Source organism: Tenrec ecaudatus, chromosome X (assembly GCF_050624435.1).
Source record: "Tenrec ecaudatus isolate mTenEca1 chromosome X, mTenEca1.hap1, whole genome shotgun sequence".
NCBI lineage: Eukaryota > Metazoa > Chordata > Mammalia > Afrosoricida > Tenrecidae > Tenrec > Tenrec ecaudatus.
The window spans coordinates 126,260,288-126,276,012 of record NC_134548.1 but is presented as its reverse complement, the minus strand read 5'-3'; the positions used below and the strand labels follow the sequence as shown (position 1 = coordinate 126,276,012).

Genomic DNA, 15,725 nt, shown 5'->3' with positions numbered 1-15,725 from the left:
AGCTGCCCTGAAATTTATACATGGTGGGAAAGAGGGGTCTACTTTCTTCCTTTTCCACATGGCTCACCATTTCCCCCACTTTATTTACAGAGCACATCCTTTCCCCACTGATCTGGCACACCATCTCTTTCCTATACCAAAGTCCCCACAGCCACAGCTGTGCTCTGGGCCATCTAGTTTTTTCCACTGAACTCTCTGTTTGTTCCCCTCACACTTTCCAAAGCCCTCAGATCTGTCAGGGCAAAGCTCACTTTCTTCTTCTTCAAAAGGACTCTCAATTATTGTCTCTTTAGTCTAACATACAAATTTGTGAGTCGGCTTATTCAGTTCCAAGAAAAACACGGTAGTGAATTACATTGAAGCAACATTGAATCTACAAGTAAATTTGGGAACTGACAACTTTACAACATCCTAACTATGAACCTGAGGCCATCCCATTTAAGCAGGTCTTCTTCAATGTCTCTTAATAATGTTTTATAATTTTACCTGTAGAAGTTTCAGGAGTCTTTTGTTAAGATTTATTCCTCACTCAAACTCACTGCCATTGAATCAATGCTGACTCATAGCGACTCTATAGGACAGGGTAGAACTCCCCCTGTAGGTTTCTGACACTGGGACTCTTTACGGGAAAAGAAAGCCCTGCCTTTCTCCCATAAAGTGGCTGGTGATTTCGAATGGCTGACCTTGCGTGCACAGCCCGATACATAACAACTAAGGTACTAGGGCTTCTCAGATTTATTCCTATATCTGTAATATTCTCTGATACTATTATAAAATGTTTTCTTTTTGGTTATTTACGTTTTCCAGTTGTTTGCTGCTGGCATTTAGAAATAAAGTAGTTTTTGTATATTTGCCTTTTATCCAAACATTTGGTTTTTCTCTGTTAACAGTCATATCCTTCATAATGACAACCTTATTTCTTCCTTCTCAGTCCTTACGCTTCTAACTTCTTTGTCTTGTTTTACTGTACTGCTTCTACAAGATACTGTTTTCCAATGCCAGTTTTCAGAATTCTAAAATCCTAGTGGGGGCTTTCTATTCCCGTAAAGAGTCCCAGGCATGGAATCGCACAGGGGTAGTTCTACTCTGTCTTACAGGGTCGCCAGGAGTCAGCATGGAGTCTGCGTGAGAGAGATGCTTCAGTTGTTCTACAAATACCCGCCTCCAATTTCAATGAAAATATTTACCTACTTTAAAAAATGTGTAAAGTTTTCAAAAATCACAAATTCAATTGGATCTCGGTATTGATGACAAGATTAGTGTACTCTTCTGCTTTCTCTTCCCCAGTTTTAAGATCCATTCCCTCATGCTGGACCTGAAGCTTGTCAGTTCTTTCCTGCAACTTATTCTCAGAAACCCCGAGACCGCAGAGAACTGGAGTCAAACTCAGAAACCAGAAATCTTCACACTCCTCGTGGAGCAGTGACGAAATATCTGAATTTAACTACTGCCTCCAGCGGGTACAGTGTCTGTAGCAGAATATCCGCCAGGAGGGACAACAGAAAGGCCGAGTCTATGGCGCTGGAATACAGCTGCACTTGAGGCCGAGTCGCATATTAATGCGAGCCAAATCAACACTGAACCAATGTGTGTGCCGCGCGTTTCATCAGAAACGGTCACCTAATGGAAATCATCACTGAACTCGGATTCTGGTAGGAAGAAAGAAGGAAAAGATCTAATCATGCCAAGAACATACCTGCTGCCACTCATGACGTAGCCTGAACATTCGAATGAGGCAATTTCTTCACTTGTCAAGCCAATTTCACCTCTTCGTGGGATGCGCTTTCCAGCTTTCACATACTCAGCCATAGCTGCACCTTCACCAGGTAAGAGAGCGTGGCCATAGCTAGACAGTAATTCAGAAAGGGTCCATTAGACCATCTCAAAGAAAAATAAAATAAAAAACAAGTATATAAAAAGATTATTTAAAAAAAATCTTCCAAAGAGAGCACAAAACATCATTTTTCTCCAAGAAAACAGCAGGGACAATGGTACCAAGCAGCAGGACGCCAGAGGGCCCAATGTGAGTGACTTTTTAAATTAGTGGACACTGGACTGTAAAGCAGACACTCGGGAAGAATCAAAGACCTGACGTCGCATGAGTGCAAGTTCACGCTTACAACTGCGGGTCACTGTATCTCTACAGGTATCACTTTTACTTTGGCTGCCGACAGCTATTCCCATTTCTCTTAAAAAATACAAACGCAAAAGGCAAATAATATACCTCAAACGGACAGACTTTTGGACTTAACAACAGTAATAATGCTATACAGTAAAAATTATCTATTCACTACTAACTTTCACTCAAGGGGACACTGCAAGCTACCACCCCTTCATTCAATTAAATGAATGTTTTTTGCCCCAAAAAACATTGTATTGGGAGCTAGTACATATATCATATCGTTCCATAGTTCAGTCATATCAAGCAGTATTGTAAAATTACTACCACAATCAGTTTCCAAACATTCTCTTCCTTCTTGAACTCTTTGACATCAGTTCCCTCAATGACTGTTTCTTGAATACTTATTAAACTCAAAGTGTTTAAAACAAAAATAGTCTCTGCTCTGGGAGTTTATAGGTTAATAAGGATCCCAATGTGCCATAAGGTAGCTATGTAGTACATTTCATACAAGAAGAGAGAATACTGTGAAAATTAAAGAGGGGAAGAAATCACATCTAATTGTAGCTTTGGGGCTATTGGGAATCACATATGGCCCCTCTTTTTAAGGGGATGGTAAGGATTTTGACAGGAAGAAAATGGGGGCAGGGAAGGGAAAAGACGGCAGAGAAGAGAAAGGAAGGCTGTTGTGGGAGGACACAAGGCACAAAGTTAGACAGTCCAGAATCAATACCAGGAACTTGTAATAGTCAGGCTCAGTTGGAGCCTAGAGTACAAACATGATTGTATGGAGAGTTACACTTGGCAAGGCAAGTTGGGGCCGTATTCTTTGGAAGGTAATTAGGAGATAGTAAATACACTGCTACTTACTTCAAAGGTTTATCATCTTGAGAGGCCAGTGTTTTTGGAGCCTCTGGACCAATTAAATCTGAGGGTTCTTCAGGCTCTGCACAAGAGATGTTCACATAAGTCATATTTTTACTAATCGCTGAGTTTAATGTTTCATCTACTCTGAGTCAAAGTCTATTAAAAGACCTTACTTGATCTCTCTTTCCAGGGATTCTCCAGAAATTCTTCTTGGGAATCTCTAGCGCTTGAATCACTGTTCTCTTTTTTATTTTTCTTAGACTTCTTTTTCTTATACTTTTTCCTATAGTGATTATAATTTGATGCAAATTGATTCACATCCCATATTCAAAGACATCTTATTTTTTTCAAGATAATGCAGGGGAAGACTAATTAAAATGATTTAAATTCCCAGTTAAGAATTTTCATTTAAAAAACTAGCTTATTTAATCACACTATCTTTTGTTCTATAAAAATTACTTAAAAATAATTAAGACAGTTTTCATATTGCAGAATGACAAGATAAAATAGTTTTACAATAGCCCTACTAATCTGAGCATTAATAAATCTTTTAAGTATAATGGATTATAATATTTCAAATGTGTTTAAATTCTGGTACTCATAATGATACTAAAAATTACATAAACTCATTATTTTGAAAACTTATAAAACAAGTAAACAAAAAACACCAAGTGAGTATCCAGCCTTTTCCTTACAAACTGTCCTTCAGGGTAACCAAATAATTGATGATGTTAAGTTTCTTTCATAGAATTCTTCTACATAATAAATGAAGAAGAAAAGACAGAATTAAACTCTCATTATTTTACAATCCTTACTGAAACAATAAATCTAGGTAATGACCATTAACGGTTGTTAATATGACAAAGAGACACAAACAGGTATTAATATAATCTGTATCCTGATTGGTATACAGTATCTCCTATAAAGTATTCCTTGAATATATTAAAACTAAATCTGAACCTCATCAAGCCTCTACACCTATTAATCTATAGGAAATACAGAAGACATAAGGACATGTTACAGAACACCCTAAGACTGTAATCAGTGCATCCATGAACATCATCAGATCAGAAGACCTGGAGGGTGCCTGCCTATAATCACTAAATGTTTTGATTAAAGATTCTACAGAAGAATCTGATCAAAAGAGGGAAAATGCAGAACAAAATCCTGAATTCTCACATAATCTAGACTTCCTAGAGCTAGGGAGGCTGGACAAATCCCCAAAACTATTGCTGGAGAAAATCTTCAAACCGTAAACCAAAAATATCCCCAGAAAGTCTTTTCACCAAACAAAAATGTAGCTTAACTAGTAAAATGTGTTTGTTGTGAGCCCAGATGGTTGTGCTCTTTTAAGAACTCTCTATAAGGGACCAACGTGGCATTAGCATTTTGAAAGATGAGACAACAAAGGTGAGGCAGCAGGTTAAGTTAATGGGGAAGGAACACCTAACAAAAGGAGGGGGACAATTGGAGGTATGCAATCAATGTCACTGAATTGTACATGTAGAAACAATCAGACTTTTGGTAATGTTCTGCGGTATATATTCTTAAAAACAATAGCAAAATAATATATTTTTAAAAGGATGTCCTCGGTAAAATGGATACTACAGGAAATGCTACAGCACAAGCAATCTTGGCTTCTTCCATAAGAAAGTGAAAGAACCAAAGAAAAGGAAGGGGAGGGAAAAACCTATTAATTTAGAGACCTGAGAGACTTATGAACCAATTGCAACTTATGAACATTATTGGGCTTCTGATTTGAACAAATGATAAAGAGCACTGATAAAAATTGAGCAATTAATGTTAAACATTTAGGTATGGTGAGTATTATTTCCGTTATGATTTTTAAAAGAGTATTTTTTACAGAGATATGCTGAAGTGTTCATGGATGAAATACTTTCTGGAATTGGTTTCAAAATAATTGAAGGCAGTGAAGACTACCTACAACTGTTCAAGTTGGGTGATGAGTACATGGAGGCTCATTACACTACTTTTGTAAATTTATACAAGTTTAAACATTTCTATAATAAAATATAAGGGGGAAAAAACGAACGATTTGCGTTTCTTCTTCTTTTCCTTTTTCTTGGCTTTCTTCATTCTCCTTTTTGTATCTTCATCTGCAAATTAAAAACACATGATAATTGAAAAAGCCTTTTAACACCCTGGTACCCACTGTCCCATTTGTTGTTATATAGAAATTAATTAATTCAAATACTTATTTTTATTTGCCAGGAACTGTGGTAGACTGTGGAAACATGGCAATTAGAGTGATGTAGGATGCAATAATGCTGCTACCATGGGGTTCGAAGACTGTAACTCTTTCTAGGAGTGCAAAGCCTCACCTTTTTCCTGCAAACACACACATTAGACAGCTCCAATAAATGCAACTGCCTGTTTCTGGTATAACTACAGACACATACAGCAACGGAGTAGAATGGAGAGTCCAGAAATATCCCACACATCTATGGTCAACTGATGTTTGACAAAGGTGCTAAATCCATTTGATGGGGAAAGAAGAGTCTCTTCAATAAATGGTGCTGCCCCTATCCTGACACTATCGCTGAAGACAAAATGGGAGCATAAGCAAATGTGGTGAAGAAAGCTGATGGTGCCCGGCTAGCAAAAGATATAGCATCTGGAGTCTTAAAGGCTTGAGGATAAACAAGTGGCCATCTAGCCAAGAAACAACAAAGCCCAAATGGAAAGAAATACACCAGCCTGTGTGACCACGAAGTGTCGAAGGGATCAGGTATCAGGCATCATCAGAACAAAAAAATCATATCGTTGTAAATGAGGGGGAGTGTGGAGTGGAGACCCAAAGTCCATCTGTAGGCAACTGGACATCCCCTTACAAAAGGGTTGCGGGGAGGAGACGAGCCAGTCAGGGTGCAATATAGCAATGACGAAACACAACTTTCCTCTCGTTTTTTAATGCTTCCCCACCACCTCAGCCCCCACTACCTCAGCCCCCACTATCATGATCCTAATTCTACCTCACACATCTGGCTAGGCCAGAGGTTGTACACTGGTACCGGTAAGAACTGGAAACACAGGGACTCCAGGACAGATAAATCCCTAAGGACCAAAAATGAGAGTAGCAATACCAGGAGGGCAAGGGGAGTATAGAAAGGAGGAACTGACCACAACGATCAACGTATAACCCCCTCCCTGGGGGATCGACAACAGAAAAGTGGGTGAAGGGAGATGTCGGACAGTATAAGGCATGACAAAATAATAATTTATAAATTATCAGGAGTTTGTGAGGAAGGGGGGAGGGAGGAGAAAATGAGGAGCTGATCCCAAGGGCTCAAGTAGAAACCAAATGTTTTGAGAATGATGCTGGCAGCAAATGTACACATGTGCTTGACAAATTGGATATATGGATGGATTGTGATAAGAGTTGTACAAGTTCCCAATAAAATAGTAAAAAATAAATTAAACAAATGGAGCTGGGAAAATTGGATTTTGACATGCAGAAAAATGAAACAGGATTTATGCTTCATATAACACACAAAACCGAATACCAAATGGAAGAAGGACTTGAATGCGCAAACTAAACCACAAAATTTTTAGCACAAGCAGTGACAATACTGTTGGGATTATCTTATGTAATAACGAAAGCACAAACAGCAAAGGAAAACAAATAAACATGGCTACATAAAAACTGATAACTTTGGGGAGGTTGGGGGGTGGCATGAGACCACTCCATCCCTTACTGAGGGAACAGCAACGTGGACTTATGGGTAACTCCCCTTTTGGACACGAATGTGGCTCTATGTCATGTTCCCTGTTAGGTTGGTAGCTATCTGTATGTTGTTGCTGTTTTAATCTTGTATTTTATTATTATTTTGTTTTTGTCTTTGGGTGTTGATCTATACAAGAAATGCAGGATAGGCAGTCTTATAGAGACAGTGGCTGGACTGACGGTTCCTGGGGGGCACAGGAAGGGAAGATGGGGGAAGGAGAGTGTGGAACCAACAATGATGGGAATAGGGGAACAGTAAGAGTTCTAAAATGGACTGCGAGGAGGGTGCAGCTTTTCTGGACATGTTTGGTCAATTGATTTGGATCTGAGAGGTGAAGGACAGGCAAGCAGAAGTGTGGTAGGAGGAAAAACCAAAATCCAATATGTATATATGCATATTTATTTGTGTGTGTGTGTGTGTGTGTGTGTGTGTGTGTGTGTAAATGCAACAAAGAGGCGGATGGGCTTTGGGCCTCTACTTAAATCTTACCTTGGTACAAGAATGGTTTGTTCTAATCCTGTGGCACGATACCTACCTCCCTGACATGATTTCTGAAGACAAAACGGGTGCATAAGCAAATGTAGTGAAGAAGGCTGATGGTGCTGGCTATCAAAAGCTTGAGCATCTGGGGTCTTAAAGGCTTGTAGTTAAATAAGCAGTCATCTAGCAGGGAAACAGCAAAACTCACATGGAAGAAGCACGCCATCCAGTGTGATCATGAGGTATAAACAGGAAGAGGTATCAGAAGTTCAAAAAACATGCACCCAAATCGATATAAAGGGGAGTGGATGTGGTGGCGACCCCAAAAGATCACCAGCAAGACAACCGGACAGTTCCTCTCAGAAGGGCCACACCGGAATGGAGGGTAAATCCAGGGTGCAGTGTGGCACTGATGAACCGCATAACTGTCCTCTAGTTCTGTAAGATTTTCTCCCCTTACTATTGTGGTTCTTATGTGATATACCTCATTGGTCATGTTAAATTTCCATTATGTTCATTTGTACATTGAAGATCGTTCACTATATGGCAGTCAAGATAGAGGACCCCTCAGAGACAGTGACAGGAGTAATGATTCCCTGAGGGAACGGGAGGTGAGAGGGGGGAGGGTAGGGGAAGAAGGGAATCGATGCTTGCATAGTCCCACCTGACGGGATTGAACAGAACTGTATGGGAAGGGATATATTGGAATGAGTAAGATATGCCAATAAGATTATTATTTAACATTTTTAAAGGAAAAAATGAACAACTTTTATATATTAAGAGTTTACAAAAAACTGGGAAATTTGAAGACAAGGTAATGACTGAGAATATCTTTGAAAAATCACAGATCTGACAAGAATCTAATAACCAAAATATGTCTAAAACTGTGATAATTTAATGACAAAAAGAAAACAAGCCCAATCATAAAACAAACAAAGGACAACTAGACATTTTACCACAGAGGCCATTCAAAAGGTCACCCAATACATGAAAAGATAAAGTCATCAGCCATCAGGGACCTGCAAATCAAAATCACAATGTCACTTCCCCTTGGATGGCTGAGGCTAATATAAACACAAAAACTAAACATGGAACATAACATGTTAGTGAAGCTGTGAGGGGGAAGTGGACCCCTTTCATTGCTAGTGGGAATGCAAGACAGTACAGGCACTGTGAGAAGCAGTGTGCTGGTTCCTAAAAAACCAACCAAACCAAGCCCAGAACTACCGTCAGACCCAGAAAGTCCACTCCTAGCTATAGACTCGAAAGTAGAGGCTGAAAGGGAGACTTGTACACCAGTATTCTTTGCAGCAGCCAAAAGGTGAAAATGACGTAAATGTCCATGAACAAATGAACGGATAGACAAAACATGGTACATACATATAATGGAATACTACTCAGCCAGCTGGAGAATAAATACTTGATGCATGCTGCTGTATGGATAGAGCTTGAAGACATGCTGAGCAAAATAAGCCGATCACAAAAGAACAAATACTATATAACCACACTTATAAAAAGTTAATTGGTGGTTACTGGGGTGGCCAGGTGGGGGAAAAGGAGTTAAGGGTGATGGAAAAATCACACCGATAAAGGGGTAAGGTTGCACAGCTGATTAGTAGCATTGTTGTCAATAAGTTTACACATTTGTAAAAAGTAGAATTAGCAAAAGTTGTGGGGGAGATATATGTATGAAGGAAAGCACACACACGTCACTGCTAAGGCTGCTTATGTAAACACCTCATGGGACTGAGGTCCTTGTATTACACTGAAAGCTTTTCAAACGGTGGGTCACAATCGCAGAGGGGTTGCATAACTGAATGTGGGGCCATGAACAAGTTGGCAACACTAAAAGGTTTCTGAATGCACAACGAAAAGTAATTCAAAATCAAATGCAAGATGAATCCGAGGTGTTGATGGCAACATGTGCCGGTGTTACAAATTTCACGAACAAAAAGGGGTTGTGAGTCAACTGTTTAAGAAGCCCTAGTTAGAGCACTGTTTCCCAAAGCGGGCTTTACTGCCTCACTGAGGTCCGCTGGAATGACTCAGGAGGGCTGCAAAAGCCGACACCAACACTTTATCCTGGATTATGGGCTACAGAAGGAGCCCGGGTTGCACAGTGATTATATGTTGAGCTGCTAACTTCAAGGTCAGCAGTTCAAAACCATCAGTCACTCCGTGGGAGAAAGATGGGGTTTTCTACTCCCGTAAGGAGCTATAGACTCTGGAAATCCCCAAAGGAATTGAAGTAGGAAACTGACATGCTCCGGTTTGTGCTTGCAGAAGTCCAGTCTTCCAGCAGAGAGGAGGAAGAGAATTGACAGTGGGACCCAGGGATAGTGGGTGGCATCAGAGGAAGGAACCCTTTTGTGTAATGTGTCAACCCCAGAAGAGGCACCCTCTTGTTAAATGCCAGAAGAGGTCACAGAAAGAGTTTAATCCCCCCCTCTAATTTATCATAATTTTTCTCTAATTTATCATATGACTCCATCTAGGAGTAGCTCCCGTAATTCGGCCCAAAGCCTGCTGGGGCCCTTCCTAGCGGGCCTTTTTGGAAATTGTACAAAGGAGCCCGTTGGGTAGGAGAATGACACAAAATAATCCTTCCACTGTCCAATCCCAGTATGGTTTGATTTGGTGGCTCGTGCCTTACACTCTCAATCCCTAACTTTGGCTGGGTGCCACGAGCCTTGCACAATCTATACACAACTGCTCTGGGATCTGATGTCTGAGGTTTGAACCCTAATGACATGATCCTGGGTGTGGGGCTCCTAGCCAGCTGTGTGCTCCCACGTCCTAGTCTATGAAGATCCTACAGCTACTGTATGGATTAAATAAGAGCAACTGAATAGAGTGCACATAGCATGAGGCCTGGTGTAAAGTCAGTGGCTATTTTAAACATTGGACTACTACTTTGAAAAACTTTCTTCTAAAATAAGAAAACTAGTTTTCAAAGGTGTGCAAAATCATGTTGGTTTTCTTACCACTCGAGTCTGTTTCAGAATCAGAGTCACTATCGCTGTCATCAGAAGACTTTTTGTGTTTCTTTTTGGATGATTTTTTCTTTCTCCTTTTCTTCAGCTTTTCTTTGGAATGACCGGACTTCTTCTTTTTCTTTTTCTCATCTACGTAGAAAGCAATGACAAAGTAAACTTCTAAAGAGGTTTTCCTGAGCATCACTTTTTGTTGTAATTGAAATAATAAAAAGCAATAGACCAGCGGGTCTCAACCTGCGGGTCATGACCCCTTTGGGGGTCATATGCTTCTTTCACAGGAGTCACCAGATTCATAACAGGAGTAAAATGATTGTTATGAAGTAGCAATGAAAATGTAATGGAGAAAAGAAAAAAAAAAAAGAAAATGTAATGGTTGGGGGTCATCACAAAATGAGGAACTGTATTAAAGGATCACGGCATTAGGACGGTTGAGAACCACTGTAACAGATGATGGTCAATGTGAGTAGAACCATAGTCTCTGGTTCTGCTATCAAATTTATTTTCTAACTTCCTAATTAAAGAGCTAAGCATTTAGAAAATACCTTCTGAAGTAGAAGCTGAACTGCTTTTCTTTGGTTCGTCATCCTCTACTGGTGTATGTTCATCAGAACTGAGTGGAAAGAAAATGGTTTCAAGAATTAGCAAAGTGATCACATATGAATACGCCATGAAGTATCAAATTGTGGATTTACACTTTTTCTTTAAAACTTTGATTAACCAAAGACCGGTCTGAGCAAGTGCTGGCTTCCCTTTGTTAAGGGTTTAGTTCCAGGTTCTACCTTCATAAATCTGAACTATCACTTACATTTATATACTGCTTTAGAGTTCCCAACGAAAGCAGCACGTAGGCTTTGTCTTTTCAGAAGAAACCATATCGGTAAAGTAGAGGAAGAGAATGCATAAGACAAAGGAACTGGGCACCAGAAGACTGAGGGACCCTGCTAGCATTTTTCCCATAAGTTAAGGGCAGATGGGGAACCTTGCTGGCATAGTGGTTACAGCGCTGGGCTGCAGACCACAAGGCTGGTAGTTTGAAAACACCAGCATCTCTGCAGTTACAGTCTTGGAAACCCACAGAGACAGTTCTACCCTGCTCTATAGGGTTGCTATGAGTAGGCATCAGCTTGATGGCAAAGTCTGATTTAAAGACGGATGGTAGAACCAAAACTCTTCTGTTTCCTTAGAAGGGGAAACAAGAAAAACAAACAAACAAAAAAACAAACAAACAAACAAACAAAAAACAAACAAACAAACAAACAAAAACTACAGTTATAAAGAGATTTTACTACCTTACTGGGAATCCTGAAAATAAGCATTCTTAAAATTCTACAAGCATTTAGAAAGGGAATCGCTATATTATACAATCTCTTTGTCTGAGGGGCACATCTGGAATAATATAGGCATTGTCTAAAATGTTACTTTTAGGGTTCCTAGCAACTTGAATCCTACAAACTCAGGTTTATAGAGCACTTTAAAAAAAGTTTTATTGGCACTTCATTCACATGTCATGTAATAATTCAATCATATCAAGAGGAGTTGTACAATTATCACCATAGTCAATTCTATCGAGCATGTTTCAGATAATGCTTTATCACCCTGCCAAGGTCCAGCACTTGCAGTGTTGACCACTCAAGGCAGGGCCGGCAGTATTTCTGGAATGTTGTCTGCCTTAGAATCCCTCGGAGGCAGTTCTACTCTGTCCTATAGGGCTGCTCTGAGAGTTAACTGGATGGCATTGAGTTTGGTTATCACCCTATTACATATTACAGGTTTACTTATCAAAGCACATTGCCTCAACTCCACCTAAAGCTGACATGGAAAATGAGAAGAAGGAAAAGAAATGTAGAATAGCACAAAAGAGAAAAAAAATAAGGAAAAAGCATTCTGCTTTCTGATGGTTTTGAGTATAGGAAATCTAAGTTCCCAAAACAGCACCGTAGAGTCACTACGGAAAATCCCTTTTTAATAACAGTATCTAACACGCAGCTTGCTACTGGGTTATAGCAGAAAAACATTCAAAATAGTATAAATGTCTTATTTCCTTTGCTTTTAACATTCAACTCCTTTATGACAAGGAAACACCTTCATGCACTACAATTTAAAGAGCACAGTTTGCACGCTAAAATCCACTAGCAGCCTGTTTTCTTCCTTAGCTATCTCCATGTTTTCAAAATTTAAAGGGTAGGGGAGAATAAATTACAAGGACAAAAAAATGATACATGCTGACCTGTTCTGACAATAGATTTCAGGTTTAAACAAATGGAACAATGTACGTCAAAATATTCTCCACCACTTACTCTGGTTCGGGATTCTTTGGAGATAGGCCCCAAACTTCAGGAGCGCCCAGTTCTCCAATCCTCTCTCTCTCACTTAATCTCCTGGAAGACACAGGTATGTAAATATGAAGGCCGCCAGGTGTATTAATTCCAAAACAGAAAAAAAAAAAAGCTGGGGCTTTCTACTCCCGTAAAGATCTACACAGTCTTGGAAACCCACAGGGGCAGTTCTACCTTGTCCTACAGGGTCACTATAATTCACAATTCCATTGATGGCAATAAGAGAAGGTGCCTGGTGACATAATAGTTATGCATTGGGTTGCTACCTGCAAGGTCAGCAGTTCAACCACCAGCTGCTCTCAGGGAGAAAGATGAGGCTTTCTACTCCTGTAAAGCTACCTCTCAGCAGCCCACTGGGGCAGTATAGGCTTGCTATGAGTCGGACTCAACCTGATGGCAATGAGTTTAACACGATGGAAGGAATGGCCATTCTAGAATCACAAAACCAAACTTGCCACCAGTGAGTCAATTCTGACTCACAGCAACCTTATAGGACAGAGACGAACTGTCCCTGTGGGTTTCTGAAACTTTTAAGCATCTTTAGGGGAGCAGATAACGACTTTTTTTCTTAATTCAAAACATTTTACTTTGCTCTAAGAATTTTTCATCTTACATGATTTTTTTCCCCGCAGCCAAATTGGAATTTGTAGTTTTCACATAAAAAACACTAGAGTCATAAACGGCATTTTTGCATTTTCTTGTCAGCCTGCTTCAAGGAAATCCATGTATTTGAGATGCTTCCTCTCGGTTTGGCCCATCCCAAATGATTGTTCAAGCCAAAAATCTGAGCAGCAAACTGAACTGATCCTTCTGGAGAAAGTATAGTCAAACAGACGAGACCACTGGGTAGCCAAAGAGCTTCCTGAGCCTCCCAGTCTGGTGTGAGGGGAGGACAGTTCATCACTCGATATGCACTGTTACAAGACAGCACTGGTCCCAAACCACTGCTCCTGCCATAAAGACAGTAGAAATACCACCCCCTTCATGCTCAGCTTTAAGTCACAGTTTAATCTGGGCCTTTATGGGCAAGATGTTACTCAAAGTTCACATGGAATGCCAACATTCCATAAGCCTCCTTCATTTTCTGTGACAGAGATCAGAGGTTGAGCCCATATATCTTAAAACCCCCGCATTCAGAAGCAGCTCTACTCTCTCTGCAACCCACTCAAAATTTCTCTTGTCCAGGTCACGAGGATGGGAAAGGGGGAGAAAGAGGAGCTGACATTAAGGGCTGAAAGAGAAAGTAAATGTTTGGAAAATGATGATGGCAACATTTCTACACATATCCTGGATAAAATTGATGTATGGAATGTTATAAGAGCTGTAAGAGCCCCCAATAAAATGATTAACAAACAAAAACAAATAATTTTCTCTTGATCAACTACAGGCCTTCAGGAGTTACTGTTGGCTTCAATCCCCTAATGGCCAGTCTCCAGGAATCGTTATCAACGACATCAGCAAGAGCAATTTTTGTGGTGTCTGCGTCAACACCGAATTCAATCTTCATGTCAACCACTGTACAACCAAAATTGCCTGATTCATGACATTCATTTGATCAGTTTGATCTGTCCCAAGTCTGGCAGAACGGCTCCACAGACAACTGTGGGTCATTATTGACATCATCCTTGACAAACATCCCCAGATGCCGGACGGTGTAAGATATGACCAAATAATAATAATTTACAAATTATCAAGGGTTCATGAGGGGGGGCAGCAGGGAAGGGAAAATGAGGAGCCTATACCAAGGGCTCAAGTAGAAAATAAATGTTTTAAGAACGATGAGGACAACAAATGTACAAATGTGCTCGCCACAATGGAAGGATGGTATGGATTGTGATAAGAGATGTACGAGCCCTCAATAAAATGATTAAAAGGAAAAAGAAAAATCTCTCCACTTTGGGTGGGTAAAACCTGTAGCCTTCCTTGACACCACAGTTCTTTTTGAGGAAAAGAACCAGTTGGTATTCTTGTACACACCCATTCAATGAGAATCATTTCACACTGGTCAGTAAGGAAAGCTGTCTCCCCCTGCTGAGCCCCCCTGCCCCCCTGCTGAGCCCCCCTGCCCCCATGTTTTGATGAAAGCCGTTTTGATACCTGCTTCCTGTGACAAATGAACAATACAACTGGTAACTTTATTGAAAATCGCTGGAACCTCCAACCTGCTCCTTCTCCCCAGGTGCAGCTGGTGGTTTCGAACTGGTGACCTTGTGGCTCGCAGACCAACATGTAACCCCAGTGTGGCACCAGGGTTCCTCACACACATGGGGGGTGGGGGCACCAAATGCCACCCTGGCCACTCAATGAGAGCACAGACTTGCCTCAAGGGCCTTCCCCTGGTGCTTAGCTGAGCACCTGGCCTTGTCCTCCCAGGTACCCGGCCTCAGAAGCCAGGGCTGCCCGTCCCCAATGGATATACTTCGTCCCAACTCCCGCCACCCAGGCCCATCCCTCCCTGTCACCACCTCCAGCCGACCAATCTGTCAACCATTCAACAAGCCCTAAGAAGCCAGGGAAGGACCCCTCGTCCTGCAGGGGAGGGCGGTGGGAGGAGGGTCCGGGGGCAGGGGGGCTGGGCGGGTGGGGGGGGGAGGGGAGGCGGGAGCAGGTGGCAGGTGAGGGAGGTTCCAGCGTTGGCGTCTCACTCACTTCTGTCGCAGGCTCTCCTCCCTCTCCTTGTCCAGGAGGCTGGGCCACGGCTTGTCGCCTCCGTAGGGGCGCGAGTAGCAGCCGTAGTAGGCAGACGAGGAGACCGAGCTGAACAGGTTGCCCCGGATCCCACAAGGCCGCTCGCGCGAGCGGGAGCGGGTGCGGGAGCGGGAGCGGTAGAGCTGGCTCCGGTAGCTTTGGCAGGGCCCGCCTGGCTGACGGCTCAGGCCGTTCCGGTCTCCCGACCGAGAGCAGGAGTGCGAGCGAGAGTGGTGGCTCCGCGGAGAGCGGGAGACTCTCGTGGGCTTGGGGCTCCTCGACGGACTGCGACGCCTCGCCCGGGAGCCCGGAGCCTCCTTCTCGGGAGTACGCGAGCGAGACACCGGAGCCATGACTGCCACTGGTCTCCTCAAGTCGTGGGTCAAGGCAGTAGCTGACTTGGCTTCAGGAAGCCGCGGCGAACGCCGCGAACATCTGAGGAAACCTTGGAACAATCCTTGGTACGTCGGCAAAACCCTTCCCTGTATCTGGG

The 15,725-nt window shown here is 41.9% G+C and overlaps 1 protein-coding gene and 1 pseudogene across 1 annotated transcript in view; both read right to left on the bottom strand.

The window, feature by feature from the left end:
- The window catches only part of NKAP (NFKB activating protein), a 22,128-nt gene extending 6,403 nt beyond the window's left edge, over window positions 1-15,725 (bottom strand). The window contains exons 1-8 of the mRNA XM_075538771.1: window positions 15,194-15,725; window positions 12,506-12,586; window positions 10,751-10,818; window positions 10,197-10,337; window positions 5,040-5,103; window positions 3,160-3,269; window positions 2,990-3,065; window positions 1,697-1,846 (exon numbers count right to left, since the gene is read on the bottom strand). Coding sequence (XP_075394886.1) covers window positions 1,697-1,846; window positions 2,990-3,065; window positions 3,160-3,269; window positions 5,040-5,103; window positions 10,197-10,337; window positions 10,751-10,818; window positions 12,506-12,586; window positions 15,194-15,585 — 1,082 coding nt within the window. The 5' untranslated portion in view covers window positions 15,586-15,725. The remainder of the gene's footprint in view (window positions 1-1,696; window positions 1,847-2,989; window positions 3,066-3,159; window positions 3,270-5,039; window positions 5,104-10,196; window positions 10,338-10,750; window positions 10,819-12,505; window positions 12,587-15,193) is intronic.
- On the bottom strand, window positions 13,218-14,993 carry LOC142434726 (bifunctional phosphoribosylaminoimidazole carboxylase/phosphoribosylaminoimidazole succinocarboxamide synthetase-like; annotated as a pseudogene).